An 18,408-nucleotide genomic window follows, 5' to 3' on the forward strand; every position below is an offset into this window, starting at 1 on the left:
CGTACCAAAACCTTTGCGGATCAGTGATCTTCTTACTAATAACCACTCCTGGAATGATGAGGTTCTTAACTTTTGGTTTGACCACCACACAGCCAAACTCATCAAAACAATGCATATCCCTTCTTTCAATAAAGAAGATGAGTTTGTGTGGATCAACTCAAGGAATGGTGACTACTTACAAAAATCGGGTTACTGGTTTGATATGCAAAAGGAAGAGGTGGAGCCCAAGACTATACCCTTCTGGAAGAAATTCTGGAGTCTAAAATTCTAGCCTAAATGGAAAATTTTCTATTGAAAGCTAGCTAATGGTGCTTTAGCCACCAGAGTAAATCTTAGGAAAAGATATATCCTAAGCGAGGCTCCTTGTCTATTATGTGGACTACAAAAGGAGTCGGATACTCATCTTTTTAAAGATTATGAGATAACAAGGAGAATTTGGGCTTGCTCAAACCTTGGAATCATAAATTAAGTTACGAATAGTGTCCCAATTGCAAAGTGGACAAGGAATTGGCTTTGCTACTTTATGGGAGAGGATCAGACAAGCCATGAAAATGCATTTGAATTTGTGGGGATCCTTTGGAGTACATGGCTCCTAAGAAATAAGTTAATTTTCAACCCCAATCTTAAGCTTGAACCAAAAGAAGCCCTCGACATCCTTGAAACCTGAAAGAAAAGGGAGGAAAGATGCACACGTTCGACTAAGAAGGAGGTAGGGGAAGGCCAGCCAAGCAATTTATCACTCATAAAGAAAGATTACTTCTGGAGCCCCAACTGGTCAAATGCAATGGATAGCTATATTCTGTTAGTGGACGGTGCGTGGAAGGCCAACTCAAAAGCCTTAAGGAATCCATCAGCTTATGGATGGGTTTTATAAGGCATGCATGGTGATGTAGATAGAGGAGGCCACATTATTGATGCACGTTCAGCTGAACAAGCAGAGGGATTAGCCATCTATCTTAGTTTGAAAGAAATGGCAAAGCGCAACATAGATATATTGGATGTCTAGACAGATTCAAAGGTGATAGTAGATGGTCTCCGAGAGAGCAACAAATCGTTAACTTCTATAAGGAACATCATGTTAGATATCGTTTATATTTCAAGAAGCTTCAAGTCTATCAGGATCCTAAAAGTAGATAGAGGTAGAATAGGTAAAGCACACTCTATTGCTATTAAAGCAAGGAAGGAGGGAATTAGGATGTAATTTTCTTTCTGTTTGCTATTTTTACTACTGCCAAAAAAAAAAAAAAAAAAAAATTTGCTACATAAAGACAACTATATTCTTGATTTCAATATAGCTTTTCAATTCAATATACCACTTTATTGATACCGTACTACTTGTTTTGTTATACACAAAATTTGTTTATAGCTGCTATGAACTAGGTGAAGCTCATGGCGTGATCTATCAGACACTTCAACAAGAATGATGATAATATAATTTTATAATCTAATTTTACAGAATGCAAACAGAACCTAAAGAAAAACAATAAACTTTCAACAATCACAAGCAACAATTAGCCAACGATATGTGAATACTGCAAGAACTTCCTATGAGGTTATCCTAGAAAACATAAAAGCTGTGGTGTCAACCAGAAGCTAGAGCCACTATGCAGAGTCTGGAGCTTCTTTCCCACCACAAAGGGTATAGTAATGCATCGATCATGTGATGGTTCATTACTATCACTTTCAGCAAGAAAAGGCCTGGCACTGGCAGAGTGAGAGCACATATAAGTCTCAAATGGAAATGAAGTGGGATCAAAATCACGGAAACGATGTAATGTTGCAATAGTGGAAGGAAAAAAAATGGGAAAAGGCCTTACTTATACCAGTCTATACATCCATCAGCTCTTGGCATTAAGTTTATCAAGGAGTATCTTGTTTAACACACCTGGGTTTGCCTTGCCTTTTGATTCTTTCATCACCTGTACATACAGAATTTCAAGTTTTTATTTTGCCCAAATAGTAAAGGGAAAAAAAATAAGAGACTTGCATTATTGTACACAATAATCAAATTGATGAATAGATATATAAAAGAAGAAAGAAAAAAAGAGAGGATTTCTTCAAATTAACAAGCTCATGTCCATACCTGGCCAGCAAAGAAACCTTGCAGCTTTGTTTTGCCACCACGGTATTGTTCAACTTGCTTCGGATTTTCTGCAAGCACTTTATCAATCATCTTCTCTATCTCAGCAGAATCTGTTATCTGCAAGTTCATCAATGCAAGGATGTAAACAAGGAAGTTATACTTTTAAGTTTGTGACACATGCAGCCAGAAACTAACGTGTCAGTCAATACCAAAATTTTCATTGTGCCCAGAAACGCTACTCGGGTATCCTTTTACTAGAGTAATGGGTGGATGTGGATCATAGCATCAACTAAAATTTTCCCAATTTCTACGCTACAACAGGTGTATGGAAGAAAATGCATTGTAGGGTGACTTCTATATTACTAGTTTAAGGTACCATCTACTTATTGATTCAATGACTATGATTACGATAAAGGTAACTTTTAACAAATGCATGACTTTCAATCGGATATAACATGACTTTTGATTCGTTTCACAAACATTTGTCCTAGAAGTTGTGAAGGTTCTCACAGACCAACCTCAAATTTAAGAAATGAGAAGTTCAGGCAAATAAAGCCTAAAACTCAAAAGATCAAGGTTTCACTTATGATACAATCAAAATGCAAGCAAAGTACCCATGCAGACGCACAAGCTATGTCACATTAAAATGCAAGAAAACCTGGAAATATAGTAAAATTACCAAGAAACCACATCAATTGTTCATGCCAAAGCCATGAAAAGTCTGATAATGCAATGCGAAGCAAAACTACTTGCCTGGACTAAATTCTTGTCCTTGATGAGCCCCTTGACAGTTCCTCCTTTAGCTATTAGCTCGAACAATATCTAATAAAAAAATGGACTAACAGCCTGATTGGTTAGTGTTCATAAATGGTAGTAATGGTAATGCATTAAAATGTAAATTTGTAAAGGAAATCCTATGTCAAATCCATGCTAACGCCTACTTAATCCCAAAATATCCATTCTCTTCCTAAAATTTCATTACCATCCATTACCACTTAGAATTTGGTATTTAATGGAAATTGTAAAGGAAAACCCTTGTTCTGTGATGAAGTTTCATTTGCATGGGTATTGACTGGAGAATTTATTTACAAATTTACATTAAATTACATTACCACTAGTACCATTTATGACCACTAATTAAACGGGCCGTAAGTGTAATGACATCCAAACAAATATGAGTAATTAACAAAAATCAAGACCAACAAAATGAGACTTTATGGGGACTCATATTCAGTATTTTCCTGGTCAGCAAGCAGCAGTATAGCAGTATATCTCCCCTTACCACAAAGAGGGAAAAAAGCAAGAAAAACTGTTTGCTTTCCAGCGCATATCTTAAGCAATAGATAAGCACTTTCCAACTAATATGCTCAACTGCTCAAGTAAGAATAAGACCTTACCCAAAAAAAACTTGTAAGATACAACTTTTTTTGAGAATCAGTTTAGGTTTCCTTACTTTCCCTATCACTTAAACTTGTCAAAACTTGGAAAAAAAGAGAGGAAAAAGCATAAAGACGTTGCTAGTGAGCATTAATCAATATTTTGTCAGTCTATTCTTTCTGTTAGTGGAGAACTTAGAAGGAGTTGGGGAGGCCAAAGATGACTTGGATAGGGGGTGTTATAAATGAAATGAAAATTTTTGGGCATGTGGGAGCATATAGCATTTCACATCAGAAAATGAAGATAAAGGAATTCTGTGGACAACCAACAGAGATAAAATCTTGACACATGCAGCTGACTTTATCCTATTGGGAATTTGGGATTAGGGCTCTGGCGATGTTATCGTTCTTTCTATACTATCACACCACCACTTAGGCCATGCTCTCTACACCTGATTTTGACTGATTATAATTGATTTTTACTTATTAAAACGAATTTTCTGACTTTAACTGATTTTTACCTATTAACACTGATTTAAACAATTTTTTGCAGAATCTCTAGTGTTTTCTCATTTGTAGTTACTAGTTTTTATTGATTAAACTGAACTTTACTAATCAAAGCTGATTTTTACGAGCCAAAAATCAAATTCATTGATAAAAATTGATGCTTACTTAGCACTCCTTTCTTTCAGAAAATTCCTTCTACTTTTTGGTATAATAGAATGATTATTGTCTAAAACTTTTTAGTATAATAGAATGATTATTGTCTAACTGGAAGGAACATGACCTTAAGTAGCATCTATGATAGTCCAATCAAATAATTTCACTTTCACTATTTCTTTTTGATGGGAAAGAATTATATCATTGATTACCCGCTTTTTTTACTCTACTCTAAGAAAAAGATTTGTCTACTACTTTTACAATGAATGTTTTCCTTCTAAAAGGATAAATAGTTAAAAACTTCTATGCAAGTCTTTCGAAAATCCTATCTAAAATTTGTAGACTAGTAGGGGTAAGGCTGATGCATATGAACCTTCCCAAACCCCAAATAAGTGAATCTAATACTAGGGTATAAAAATTTAACTTCGGTGAGTTCTCCTCAATACTCCCAGCACATTATCATTGAAACTTGGACATTACTTCACAAGTGACATAAATCACTAGAGAAGAAGATAGCAAAGCGCAAAAGTCTCTGAGCATACCAGTGATACACTCACTTGACACCCACTTGAGAAATTTGCTATATAAGCTATATAAAGTCTTTTTGCAGCAATAATGAAGGCTGTCAAACCCCCAAAAACAAATTGCAAGTACACTAGCAGAAATATAAGGCACACCTCTTTACCAATTTTGCCACTGATAGTCCCGTTTTTGATAGAATCAATCAGTTCTGCCAACTCAATAGGTGTAAGCTTTATATCAATTATGGACACCTTTTCATTTTTCATGTAAGCTGCAATATCACCCATTATCCAGTTAGCAGCTAGCTTTGTATCAGCACCTTTAGATAGGGTTTCATCAAAAAATTCTGCAATCTGAAAAGCACTTCAGTATATGAGAATCCAGATATGATCAGTAAATTTGTTTCAGGAAACGGATAACAGATACAATAAAAAATTAAATACAGCTTAAGGCCACAGAAATTTGAGTAAAGATAAGTTTATGCTTCAAAGAAGTACTGCAAGATAAGATATCTAGTTTGCATGCTTCAATTTTAGGGAAAATTGCAAAGAAAAGCAAGATGGAAAACCTTACCGGAGCCTAAAAGTTCGCGAGATGATTAAGAAATATCACATGGCCAAAGCCTATAGGCTATAATTGCTAAAGCATAATTCCTTTGATTAGTGCTCTCAACCAAACACTCTTTTGTTGTTCATTGTTCAGCAATAATATGCAACTACCATTGTTAGCACTCAGCTATTAAGGTCCTGTTCTTTTGGATTGAACTGAAGTGCACTGAACGGAACGAATCTAAAATGAATGGAACTGAATGGAATGGAACTCAACTGAAACTATGCGAGGAATTTGTCTGAACCGAACTGAACTAAATTTGAACTGAGTGGAATGGAACTGAACCAATTTAAATTGAACTAAGAGGAATTCGGCTGAACCGAACTAAACTGAATTTCCATTAATCCACTTAAAAAGAACAGGGCTTAAGGCGCCTCTCCATGGAACTTTTCCATGAATTTTCCATCTCTGGCAATAAGGAAAGTAATCCACAGCTTCCTTAAAACTAGGATCATAAACAAATCCTTACTGAAAACCACTCTTTCTTATTAATCAAATGCACTTAAAATAACATAATCTTTTCAATTCCTTCACATCTCCTGAGAGGTTATCACAAAATTAATAGAAAACATTTCAAGGCATTAGAACATGTCAAGTCCTTGAGATTCCAGTCAAGATAGAGGCTCCAATAAATCAAGATAGGCTTAGATTAAAGGCGTCTTCCTCTACCTCTTTTCCTTCTTCCTTTATTCGGTTGGAACATTGGAGGTAAGAGAGAGTTTGCACTCTTTGAAATATCCTTACTGTTCTTCAGAATCGGAAAACCAGTAATTCTAACTCAAGAAATGATTCAAATACAAATATTTACCAGAAAACTTTCTCCATAAATTGGTCTCTAGCCTTGTAAACTAAATCTTTCAGGCATTTAGGTAATTAAAAAGCAACTGCATTCATTTTTTTGTTTATACTTCATTTGTTACTTCTAAAAGGAAAGATTGGGAAATTGATCCAAAAAACTGCACCTGTCAGAAGTTGTTTAGCACTGTGAAATCATCATATATCATGTCAATAAATAACCATTTTGATTGCATCATGTTGCAAAATTTGGTGTCTAATTCAAACATGAAATGCTAAAAACTCACAACACTAGTGACAAATTACTTGATCCTAAAAATTGATGCCTGGGATACTTACATTTACATCATTGGCAAGAAAAAGCACATCCTGCATGCTTAATCCCATTTGTTCATATCGGCGTCTCTTCAACTCTGGAAGTTCTGGCAATGAATCACGCATGCTCTTTATATATTCCTTTGTCAAAATTACTTCTGGCAGGTCTGGCTCTGGGAAATACCTATAATCAGAAAGCCCTTCCTTCTTTCTCATAGTTACTGTTTTCTAACAGTGAGACAAGAATATAGGAAAAATAAGTAACACAGCACAGGTAAATTGAATTATAGCTTCTATGCAATAACTAAAAGGGGAGCAACATGCAGCAATGACCTGAGCACCATCCTCCCAAAGACGAGTCTCTTGTACAATTTGGTCACTAAGGCCTTGGCTATGCAGTTCCACTTGTCTTGTGATCTCATAATCTATGGCCCTGTTTATTGCTGAAAAGGAGTTCAGATTTTTTATTTCAACCTGCAACAAAATTGGACCAAGAACTCAGTAAATGCTTAACATTCTCAAAAAAGAAGCCACAGACCAGTATGAAGATTGTAAATCATCTTAACAATGGGTAAGATAACATCATTGGAATACAGTAACATAAGTAGCAGAATTTGGTTTAAAAAAACTGAAAATCAATATACAACTAGGATGCATCGAAAGGCACACATATAAGTTTCTGGCACTGCAGAAGAAAACCAATTTGTTCAACACAAGTGTAATCCTTTTACAGAAATCATAGCTTTACTAGCTAAATTAATCTAAGATTCTACCTATGCCCAGAGAAATTTTGAGATGAGACATTAATGTAGAACAAACAGGAACAAGGCACAGCAGGCATCCTGCATCCATATCAATTATCAGATCTGTCAGGCCATATGTCATAGATTCTCGTAGATCCTGAGTCCTGACCCCCATCTGCCTTGTCCTAAACACTCCATTCTAGATTTCAATTATACAAAGACATGGCAGTTCAACAGTCTTCATAAGTAAGCTAATTATACACTCTAACACCAAAATAAAGAAATAAATATCTACTTATCAGAATTTTGAGCCTAGTTAGAATTTCCAATTAGGTTCACAAGGTGTCAGAATCAAGTCTATCAACAGGCTAACTGTCACATGTTCCTAAAGTATGCATCATTATGTGATTACTTCATTTTCGACCCCATCCACTTCATCTCTTGAACTCTCCCTTTCAGTTGACAATCATAAAGCATGCAGTTGTCAATATTCTCAATATAGTCCCGTCTATGGTTGCATGGAACTTGGAATTTGGAATTTTCCATGTACGCAGAACAAATACGTGAACGCGGATCACTATTCCTTGTGGAACATGAAACCCTAAGTCTAGAAATTAGCTATCAACAATTATTACATCATATCCTGAAAGAATCTCTCAGTCTCTCTGCCTTGTCAAATTATAAAGGAAAGTCAAAAACTATTCAATTTGCTAGATTAACTCTCAATCCCTTTCTAGATCTGTTACGATCCATAAATCTGGTCAACAGATCCAGTTCAGTTATTCATCAGTTTTGTTTGTTGACAAGTAAATTCAATAACCAGGGCCAAGGAGCGTGATAGAATGTAGATAAACCAGCTATATGCAATATAGTGTATCATATGCTTAAATTTATCAGCAAGCAGAGGCATTTAAGACTCAGACTGGGAGAAACGAATCCAATCCAGCTATATGCAATATAGTGTATCATATGCTTAAATTCATCAGCAAGCAGAGGCATTTAAGACTCAGACTGGGAGAAACGAATCCAATCCATTTACCTTCGTACCAAACTCAACTTGCCCTCTCGGACGAATTGATATATTAACATCACAACGCAGTGAACCTTCTTGCATATTACCATTGCTCACACCCAAGTACCTGACCATCCTCTGCAATTCTGCTCCATATTCTGCAGCTTCTATGCCACTTCTCATATCAGGTTCAGAGACAATCTCAAGTAAAGGTACTCCAGCCCTATTCAGATCAACCTGCAGAAGGCAAGTAAGCATATTATACCAACAATCTATAGAAGAAAAGAGCATCATGACTCATGCACTGCTAGTAGTTACAATCTGGCCTAAGTTTCATATCACATAATTCATCCGTTCTTATACACTTGCAACATTTCCCATGTTAGGAAAGTTGCATATCACTTGCTAGGGGCGGAAATAATGCGAGTTGAGTTGGAATTTGAGCTAGCTCAACTCGACTCGAGTTGAATCAAGCTCACTAACCGAATCGAGCTTAGATCGAGTTGAATCTAGCTCACTCGAGTCGGGTTTTAACCGAGTCGGGCTTAGACCGAGTTGAGTTTTGACCTAATAGATCTTGAGTAGCTTGTAAGTGTCTCGTGTTATAAGCAACCCTATGGTAGAAAATATGTTGAATTTGGGTATTTTACTATGAAATGATTGGGTATTCGAGCTTCTCACGAGTTTTCGAGTCTAGTATCTAGTTGCTCAACTCGAGTTGAGCTCGAATTTGACTAGACTTCACTCAAGTCATGCTTTGACCAAGTCGATCTCGAGTAGCTCCAAATTGTCTCATCTCGCTTACACCCCTATTATTTGCAACATTCACATTTATGACAATATATTCTCTCTATTATCTCCTAGCACATGGGGTCCCCTTTTTATCTCTCTTCTCCTGAATTCTTGAGCCATACTCCAATGTTGCAAGAAAAAAAAAAAAAAACAGAGTAACCACAAAAAATCATACATTCACAACATGAGCTAGAAATTTATGATCACATACTTATCAATACCATCACATCTTATACAGCTCATTGAGTTTCAAGTATACCCCAAAATGAAGTCAGCTTCATGTAATAAAAGCCAATGAGACTGAAAATTCTTATCTTTGATATGAGACGGAAACAAACTGGTGAAATTTTCCAAAACATAATTTCTAAAAAAAAAACTTCCTTTTACATTGCTTTATTAGGATGGAAGACAAGGTCTAAGATATCGGTTAAAAGTGAAATCAAGGTTGAGTATACCCACAGTTCGAAGATGTGTAAGTCATAGGAACTAGGAAGCGAGATCTAATCACATTTTCCCTCCGTTTTCGTCTAATCTACACACTTTATCATTCAGTACTATTCACATACTCCAGTTTGACCGATCATTTTTTATATATACATAAAAATAAACATAGTTATGTGGGATCTTGTTAGATTCGTCTCAACACATAATTTCAATATATCAACTTTTTATAACTTCCAGTTATTTACCAATCATAGATAATAAATTAATAATGGTCAAAGTCTTGCATTGACAAGTGTGAAAGTTCTAGTATGCAGATTAAAAAAAAACGTAGGCTGTCACCTACAAAAGAAGAAACGTATAGTATTTCCCAACTTAACTTTTATGAGTAATGACCCCCCCCCCTCGTCGCAGACTGCAGAGAGACAGATTAAAACCATTTATTCAAACAAATCATCATAAGCAAATTAGCGAGAAAGCTATTCATTCCTCATTGTAAGCAGGAAGTCTTGATGCATAATATGGAGATCCCAAAACCATCTCAAAAGCAAAATCTAACAAAAAAATCCCTGAATATGTCAAAAAGACAAGTTTGGCAGAAATGATGAAGTAATTACCTGAGAATGACTCCCACCCTCTGTGTGCATTAGTTTCCCTGCATCCTCTTCCATATGGACACGAGTTATCCCAAATTTCCTATGCCCACCACCAAACTCGAGTGGAAGATCCAATTCAACAAACCCACTACTCGCTATGGGAATATCAAACTGAGAGATCTGGTAGCCCTTTGGCAAATCAGGGTAAAAATACTGCTTTCTGTCAAACTTTGAGCTTAAGGACACCTTGCAATTGAGTGCCAGGCCAAGTTTTACAGCACACTCAACAATCTTGGAGTTCAGAACTGGCAACGCACCAGGCAAGCCCATGCAAACAGGGCAAATATCAGTGTTCGGTTCTGAGCCATAGCTGTAGGCACATCCACAGAAGGCCTTGGTAATTGTGGACAGCTGGACATGGGTTTCTATACCAATGATTGCTTCATAATCTTTCAATCTTGTGTCGAGTGTCTTATCTAGGTTTCGGGTAACAACTTTTGATTGCGACTTTGGCTTATCTTGTGTTTTCACACTTTGGGTATGTAGGGCATTAGACGTGCAGCACAAAACACCCACGTTTTTAGTCAGCAATGAAGACGGGTAAATACACAAAGGACGAATTTGCAACCCTCTAAACAGTAAAGATGCCATCCTATCAGTTACATGAACTTCAATATCAAAAACAAATTGAGTCTGCATTAGAAGCAAAACAAACTCCCATAAGTAACAATACTAATTGATAATGATAACCATGTAAATGTTTACATAAACAACAAGCAAAACTGCATATAAAACTATAAATATCGCTGACTGAAGTGGTCTAGAAGCACACAGAATTTCGAGGAGGAACATCGCGGATGCGGCTTGTAATAGATTTATGGAACATATTGCAGTTAACGGCTTAACGCGGCATGAATTGTTTCCAAAAAGTTCATGTTAATAGTTTTTTAACCTCAACTTTGCATTTTTCGGGTTTAAGATGTATTTTTTTAACATAAAATGACTGAACCTATCATATGATTGGGTTATATGTTCAGCTAATGAATAATTACTTAAAACATGAATGCCATATCCCATTATTTATATTACTAGACTATTATTTATATAAATAGACACAACCTCTATACAATAATCAACTTGAAAGCTCACGTCGAGTTCTTCTCGCTTCTTTGTTGTTGTGCATGTTGTTTTTGTGTTGCCATGTTTGCTTTCCCTTTCTTCTTTTTGGCCAATTCTGACAAGAAATGGACGTAACGTGAAAAAGAATGTTTAAAAAAAGGGACTCCCTGCTACATATTGGAAGACATGGTGAGGACGTGATTGTTATTGCGATGTTATGCAACGACATTTCATGGAACAACAGATTCAAAATTCCCTATATAACTGCCGCTACATAAAGGAACGACCAAGTTCTCCTTATAATCCAAACTCTTAATAGCACTTCAAACCTATAATAGAGGCTTAGTATGAAAAAGATCATTTTTAGAAAGTAAAAGGCCCTAAGTTGAATATCCTGCGGAGATGGTCTATGAACTATATACTCCATCCATCCCCAGATAAACTTCATGCTGGGCTTGGGCAGTTGGGCACACATGTATACAGTTCTTAGCAGGAAGGTGTAGAATTTGGATAACGTAAGCCATTATTAGAAACAAAATAGAAACAAATTGTATGCAGAGGGAGCTATTGGAGGTGCCAATATCACACAGGATAGCGAAAAAGTGAATTAATGAGGGGATCCACATCGCATGGATTAGGTTGGGTAAGTTTTCCTTTTCGGGTAGAAACAAATTTTATTTTGGACTGCCCGTAAAGAAATCAGGACGTGCATTTGAGGACAGTTGGAGCATTTCATGTTTTAGCTTCTTCAAATTACAAAAGAATTCATCAAATTTTTTGGCAAATGAGAATGAAATTTCATTAATCATCTCACCAGACCAAAAACCCATCCTGAGGAGATGATTTGACCTGTGAAAAGAGCCTGATAAATAACTATTAAACCCACAATAGAACCTTCCACTTCCTTATTAACACCATATAAAGATAAAAGACTTTTTTGCATTAGCCAGTAGACCAGAACAATTGAAAAACTCCAATGTCTTTATAAAAGACCATCAAGTCAATTGCAAAGTAGATATGTTAATACTTGTAATTATGATGGATCCTTAAGTCCAAAAAGGCACAAACAAGTGAAACAACCCTCATGATTCTAATAAAAAAACTCAATCTAAAAATCAAAAAAAGGGTAGAGACTGGATTTTGTGCAAGGAATCCCTCCCCTTAGGAAACTGTAGCCGTGAAATTCACAGAAAATTTGGCTGAACTAATGCATGCCATAGCCAACCTACTGAACTTCTTAGGAAATCCATAGCCAACTTACTGAACTTAGGAAAGCCATAGCCCTCAACAACTTATTTCACAAAATCTGGACAGGGTATCAAATAGCTTTCTTACTAATTTTCAGAAAGCAACAAGGAGGGATAGATTTCTTCTGTACTCCCTCATCAAGTCTTGACATACATTACTCAGACACTGGGACGAGAGGTAAGACTACATACAGACATATCAAAGTTCAAAACTTTAATCAGAAGGACACTTTCCTAAAATTCAACATGGGTGAATATATAAAAGATTTTTGCATGTGCTTTTCACATTACAAACCCAGATTTCAAGTTGGCTTGTTCATGTTAACATTTCGATCTCAAGCCCACTTACGAGCTTATACCACATAACTTTCTCTTCTGTTTTTCTCTCGTAAATTTCTGTACAACATGTAGTTCCATCAAATTGATTTGTCTGGGTAACAATTGAAGTATTAAGAAGAAATGTCATAACCTTGTCAGAGAATTGAGTGTCTGATTCTGGTACACAAGAAAAATTGAAGAATCAACGTAATCTATCTATACTAATATATTAAAAGGCCCCTAGAGTGTTTTATGCCATGTAATCCACATACACTAAAATATAGAAAAATGCATTATATTTAGAAGTGATACTTGATGTTATTATTCAAAGTAATATTAATAAATGAAATATATAATTACCTAGCCCGGACCTAAAAACTAGTTTAGATATTAATATAAACCATCGACCTGCTAGCAATAAAAGCATTCTCATTCAGTCATTCTCAACAAATAGACACCCAAGCACAGCTTTTAGCTGAATCAAATACTTAAACCAATGTATGAAGAACATTGCAGCGTCCATGAGCGAATTCAAGATCTTTTGGCTAGCAATTACAATTAACAATGTAGAATTAGCCTCATTCAAAATCTTCACATAATTGAAAGAATACTCAAACTGCCCATCTCTCCAATAATATTTAAAGAACCCACTTCCATATCCTTAACATCAATGGAGAACATTGCTCACTCCCACTGCACTTTCCTACTCAATAAGTTTTCGCTCCGAATTTAAAAATCTCATAATCAGCACTCCTATTGACTATTGCGCTCTCCCTATGCCAGCATACCCTTATAAATACATGACAAACTATACTCCTAACTAATTCGACTCCCACTTACATTGTTTGAATACAAAACAGAGCTAAGAAGTTTGGTTCTCTAACTTTAGACCTCAGTGTTATACTTATATATAACTTCACCGGCAAATGGCAATGTTCGAATACTCGAATGCAGTCGAAGTCTTATCAAGAAAATCTAATTAAGTATTCTAGTTTAACAATTTGAGGCACAAAGACATTCAAATTTCAAAGAGCAAATTACACAATCTAAGTTCAAATATTCCAATTCCAAAAAATAATGTATATTGTGAGATACCAATTTACATACATACCTAATAAAATCTAAATCTTAAAACTTAAAATACCAAAAATTAGTCCTAAACAAACCTTTAGTTTTTTGGAATGGTCGAAGAACTCCTCTAATTTCTTTACTCCAAAAGTAAGTTGAATAGATGTTAGAGATACGGAAGTCGGAATATAACCTTTTGGATTGTAAAGAAAGCTGGAATGAGTGGAAGAATATGAAGGTAGATTGTAGACTGTAATGTGTGTAGAGAGAGAGAGATGGAGCTTTTTTTGTAATTTCAGCAAATTCTGCGGATTGGAATTTGCTGGGTTAGGATTACAAACATGTTCTTTTTCTCTATCCTTTCCCTCTTTCTTAAAATTGTGAGGGTGGACTAGTGTGGCCGTGTGGGTGTTGGACCAGTGGGTTTTATCGAATTTCAAACTCATACTTCCTCGATCCGTTTCATTTTATTAGCTACAATTCTCAATTCATGGACTCTTAGGTAATTTTCGAAAAAAAAAAAAGGTGGGAGTAAAAAAAAAAATGGACCCATACAAGACCGTCTTGTTCGATTTAAGGGCCCTGTGGTAAATAAAATTATGAGACCTCACATGGTAACAAATTTTAAACGAGTATAAATTAGAGAAATAAAATTTTAAGCATGAATCACCAAATATTGTCCAATTAATAAATAAAAATCAAAATTTAATAATTGAACAATTCACATGGAAAAAAATAATCAGAAAATAGTAATGAAATTAACCAAAGTTTCTGATTATAAAAAAAACAACTAAAATAACAAATTTTTCACAAGTTAAAAATTACCTTCAAAAGAATGATTATATGAAATTATACATTCTCTATCAAGTGCCATTGCCACCACCATTCTCAATTTCTCATCCCCCCTCCCCTGCATCTTTAATTCTTTCTGTGTGTATGAGAAACGCCCAACAAAAAGAGGCCAACAACCAAATAATTAATCTCCTTCAGTCCTTCCTCTGTAAGTTTTTTATTCTTCACTTTGCTCCAGCTTCACTTCTCTTATCCCATCAAACCCCTTATCTCTCTCCTCATTTCTTTAATTACTCTTTCACGACTTTCCAAAGTGAGTTTTTTTTTTTGCTTTCATTCTCGTCCGATACTTTGTTCGTTTGTTCATCTACAGTTGTTTTGTTACTTGTTTTTCTTTGTTAAAAGGGTAAACCAGAAAAGAATTCATCTTTGTAATCTTTCTTTTTTCGAGAATTGTAATGGAGACGATTGAATTATTTTGGGAATAAGGAACGACATAGGTAGCATTAATGGGGTTTGGGAAATTGAAAGGGAAAAGCATGAGATTAGTTGGCCAGAACGCGTGAATCGGTTTTTTTTTTAAAAAAAAAAAACTTTGGACAGACAAAGTAAATAATTGGGCCCTTATATTTTGGGGACCCTGTGCAGTTGCTCACCTTGCATAGCGCCTTAGCCGGGGCTCACCCATATGAGAAGAGAGAGTTTATTGCCCAAAAAGAAAGTGTAGCAAGTAATGTGAAACTTCCCACAATGAAAAGTGTAGCGAGTATCATGAAACGGAGGAAGTATGTATTATTTAAAAGAATATTAGTAGTATTTTGATAAATTATAAATATTTAAATGTAATATCTATTAAATACTATTATAAATTAATATAAAACATTCATTTGTAATTTAATACATAACTTGATAAACATATAAAATAGTCATATATGTACTTATATATAAAATAATATCTACAAAGTACAATTTTAGGGTTTAAATATAAAATATCTAGAAATAAAGTGATTTCAATGATGAGGACATTTCCCTTCGTCGTGCTAATTTTCAGATTAATAGTTTTTTCACTCAATGGTCAAAAGTAGACAGTGAGGTTGGTGAACTATCCACTGCTTCTCTTAAGAGCAATCTTCTCTCGACAACTCACGCGGGTTTGAATCTCATTTGGTCCCCCCTCCCCCCTCCTTCTAATTTTTGCAAGGTAAATTTTGATGGTTCTAAAGTTAGTAATGCAATGCTTCTTTTGGGTATTTTATTAGAAATAGTGATGGCGAAGTTATGTTAGTTGGTGCTAAGTCTCTGGGTTCTCATATCTCAATTATTCAAGTTGAGGTTTGGGCTCTTAGTGAAGGCATTAAAGGAGCCATTTCCTTAACATTTCTGATTTCATTGTAGAAGGCCATAATTTAGGGGTCATCAATTCTATGAAGAATTCTTGGTGCATTCGTTAGAAAATTTCTAACATTGTTAAAGATGCAGGTGTAGATGTTCGTCAATTCCAGGAGTGTCAATTTCGTCACTGATTTCGCGAAGCTAACAAGGCTGTTGATTTTATGGCTAGGAAGGCGCATGACTACCCTTCCTTATTATATTGGTTTCCTCCTTACTGTATGGATTTGCTGGCCCTCGAACTAGGGACTAATCTAAGTTTCTCCTACTTATAAAAAAAAATACAATATCTAGCAAATTAATATATAAGATTTATTTATTTGTTAAATATAATTCAATTTATTCATGACATTGCCACATAGATCTGCGGGTTTTTACGCATGATGGTTCGAGATTTGACATTTCTTGTGTAGTGTATAATGGGTTGCCCAAATATGTTGGAGGATGTAATTGCTTCTAAATTTGATTTAGCTTATTTGAAAGTTACGTGGCCTTTCCTCTTTAAAAAATTTGTGGGGGTAGATTACAGATAAAGGAGTTTTCGAGGAAATTTAAATTTAGCATCTCTCTCAAATTTTGTAAGTTTTGATTTTCTATGTGAATATTTGTAAAATAATTTTTTCCAAGAAACGAACGTAGATGTTAATAAGATATGCTGGTTAAAAGAAGTACTCAAACTTTCAATATATATTATTTTTCATAGTCCAATGTACAACAACAACAACAACAACAACAAAAAATATCTCGTTTACATGTTAAAATTTATAGGATTAGTTCTATGAAAAAAAATTAAAAAGTAATTAGAATCTAGTTTTATATTCCCTCCATCCCAAAATAGTGTGAACACTTTCCTTCTATCTTTGTCCAAAATTAAATTGAACACTTTTATTTTTGACATAGTCCTACTATTGCTATATTCTTTCTTTTACACTCTTTAACCCACACTCTACTTCACACATAATAAAGTTACCCAACTTTCTCATAAATAGTGGAGTATCCAGGAATTACGAGATGGGGGTACGGATGAGAAAAAATCAAATAAAACAAAATACAATACTTGAGTTAAGTTACGACTAAAAATTCAAATCAAAATACAATGCCAATATCAATTAATGATTCAAATTACAACTAATAGACTTTTGTGATTTTCCTCCACTCCTCTTCCAAAAAGATTCTAAACTTTTGTTTTTCATCTTCCAAATCTAGTATAAGTAAACATATTATTAGTATTAATACCAAAGTTCCTTGTTTCAAATTACATTTCACAACATTGAACATTTAATTCCAAATTCAACTAATTTAATTCACAACCTCTATTTCAATTTTACAATCTCTAATTTCAATTCAAGTAATCTCAATTTCAATTCAAGTAATGAAGTAATCTCTAATTTCAATTCAAGTAATTTCAATTCAACTATTCAAGTAATTAGTAATCTCTAATTTCAATTCAACATTTAAATCTCTAAGTTCAATTCAAGTAATCTAATTTCATAATTCATAATTGCACAACATTTAAATTTTATTTTCATAATTTTTTATTTCAATTTAAAATATTAATTCTGAATTCATATTAAAATGAGAAATCTATCATTTATAAATTAGCAAAAAGCCAGAAATTATAAAAAAATTAAAAAAAAATTGGCGACGGCTTACAGAGTTACAGTTGCTGAGTTCTGCTTCTTACTGCCGGCGGTGGCGTCTCGCGGTCTCGTGGGTTCGTGAGTCGTGGCGACAGAAGAACTCCGGCAAAGGGCAAAGTGCAGGGGCAGATCTACAACAAGTCGGCCTCCGGCTGCAAAATGGCGACAACAACGTCTACAAGTCTGGGCGCTGGCTCACCGGCTGCAAAGTGTGAAAGTGGCGACAAGAAATCCGGCAGCCCGGCACTCCGGCAGGCGAAAAAGAAAGAAAGAGAGAGAAAAGAAAAAAAAACGTTATCTTTAGACTGTCCAGAGGGGAGAGAAAGAAGGGGAGTAGAGCAGTAGACGCGTGGGTGAGAGAGAAATGAGGAGCGTCTTTTGTCAGTCTTGGGCCCCGTTTCTTTTTCTTTTTCTTTTTGCTTTTATTTCCTTCAAAAAAAAATTTGAAAATGGGGGTACAGCTGTACCCACTGTACCCCAATGGATCCGCTAAATCTCTCTCCTTTAGTAAAAATATATTCCACCAACTTTTATCACATTTGCTTTTTAATAAAAGAACACGTGATAATCACACCACAACTTCACCTTAAACTACGTGTCCCACAAGTGTTTCAATTCTTGAGGAAGTAATTTATTGAACTTTTGAAATCGACAAAAGAAAAAGTGAAAAACTACTACAACAAATAGTTACATTGAAAAATAAATAACTAAATGCAATGAGCTTGTTGCATAACATTTTGGAATTTCGCAATTCAATTGATAAGTAATTTTGAAATTCTTATCTTACCCGTCCATACTCCAAATGTAATACTTCGTACTTTTGGGAGTTAGTTTTATATATAAAAAATATATTATGAATAAAGTTGACAGTATTTTTAATATTATTTACAA

At 34.9% G+C, this 18,408-nt stretch overlaps 1 protein-coding gene across 17 annotated transcripts; it reads right to left on the bottom strand.

The window, feature by feature from the left end:
* Nucleotides 1-1,410: 1,410 nt before the first annotated feature.
* On the bottom strand, nucleotides 1,411-17,858 carry LOC104884179 (glutamyl-tRNA(Gln) amidotransferase subunit B, chloroplastic/mitochondrial). Of its 17 annotated transcripts, none has more exons than XM_048641495.2 (11): nucleotides 17,531-17,858; nucleotides 11,094-11,178; nucleotides 9,966-10,612; nucleotides 8,143-8,352; nucleotides 6,694-6,834; nucleotides 6,385-6,588; nucleotides 4,797-4,994; nucleotides 2,837-2,905; nucleotides 2,084-2,200; nucleotides 1,818-1,919; nucleotides 1,411-1,704 (listed from the first exon to the last, which is right to left on the bottom strand). In XM_048641495.2, exons 2-10 carry the CDS (start codon nucleotides 11,125-11,127, stop codon nucleotides 1,839-1,841), a joined length of 1,701 nt encoding a protein of 566 aa, XP_048497452.1. In that variant the 5' UTR covers nucleotides 11,128-11,178; nucleotides 17,531-17,858; the 3' UTR covers nucleotides 1,411-1,704; nucleotides 1,818-1,838. The 17 variants fall into 17 exon arrangements, with proteins under 17 accessions (XP_048497452.1, XP_048497450.1, XP_048497449.1 ...); XM_048641493.2 differs by lacking the exon at nucleotides 17,531-17,858 and adding an exon at nucleotides 15,145-15,191 and having other exon boundaries at nucleotides 9,966-10,637; XM_048641492.2 differs by lacking the exon at nucleotides 17,531-17,858 and adding an exon at nucleotides 15,145-15,191 and having other exon boundaries at nucleotides 9,966-10,637; nucleotides 11,064-11,178.
* Between the last annotated feature and the right edge of the window lie 550 nt (nucleotides 17,859-18,408).

The sequence above is a fragment of the Beta vulgaris genome, chromosome 3, assembly GCF_026745355.1.
Source record: "Beta vulgaris subsp. vulgaris cultivar EL10 chromosome 3, EL10.2, whole genome shotgun sequence".
Classification (NCBI taxonomy): Eukaryota; Viridiplantae; Streptophyta; class Magnoliopsida; order Caryophyllales; family Amaranthaceae; genus Beta; species Beta vulgaris.

Coding starts and splice junctions, on each gene's coding strand:
- LOC104884179 (XM_048641488.1), bottom strand. CDS start 14,142: ATGAGTTTGAAATTCGATAAAACCCACTGGTCCAACACCCACACGGCC. Junction 10,613..11,093: donor AGAAGCGAGAAGAACTCGAC/GTGAGCTTTCAA, acceptor TTGATATTGAAG/TTCATGTAACTGATAGGATG. Junction 6,589..6,693: donor TTTGGGAGGATGGTGCTCAG/GTCATTGCTGCA, acceptor TCTCACTGTTAG/AAAACAGTAACTATGAGAAA.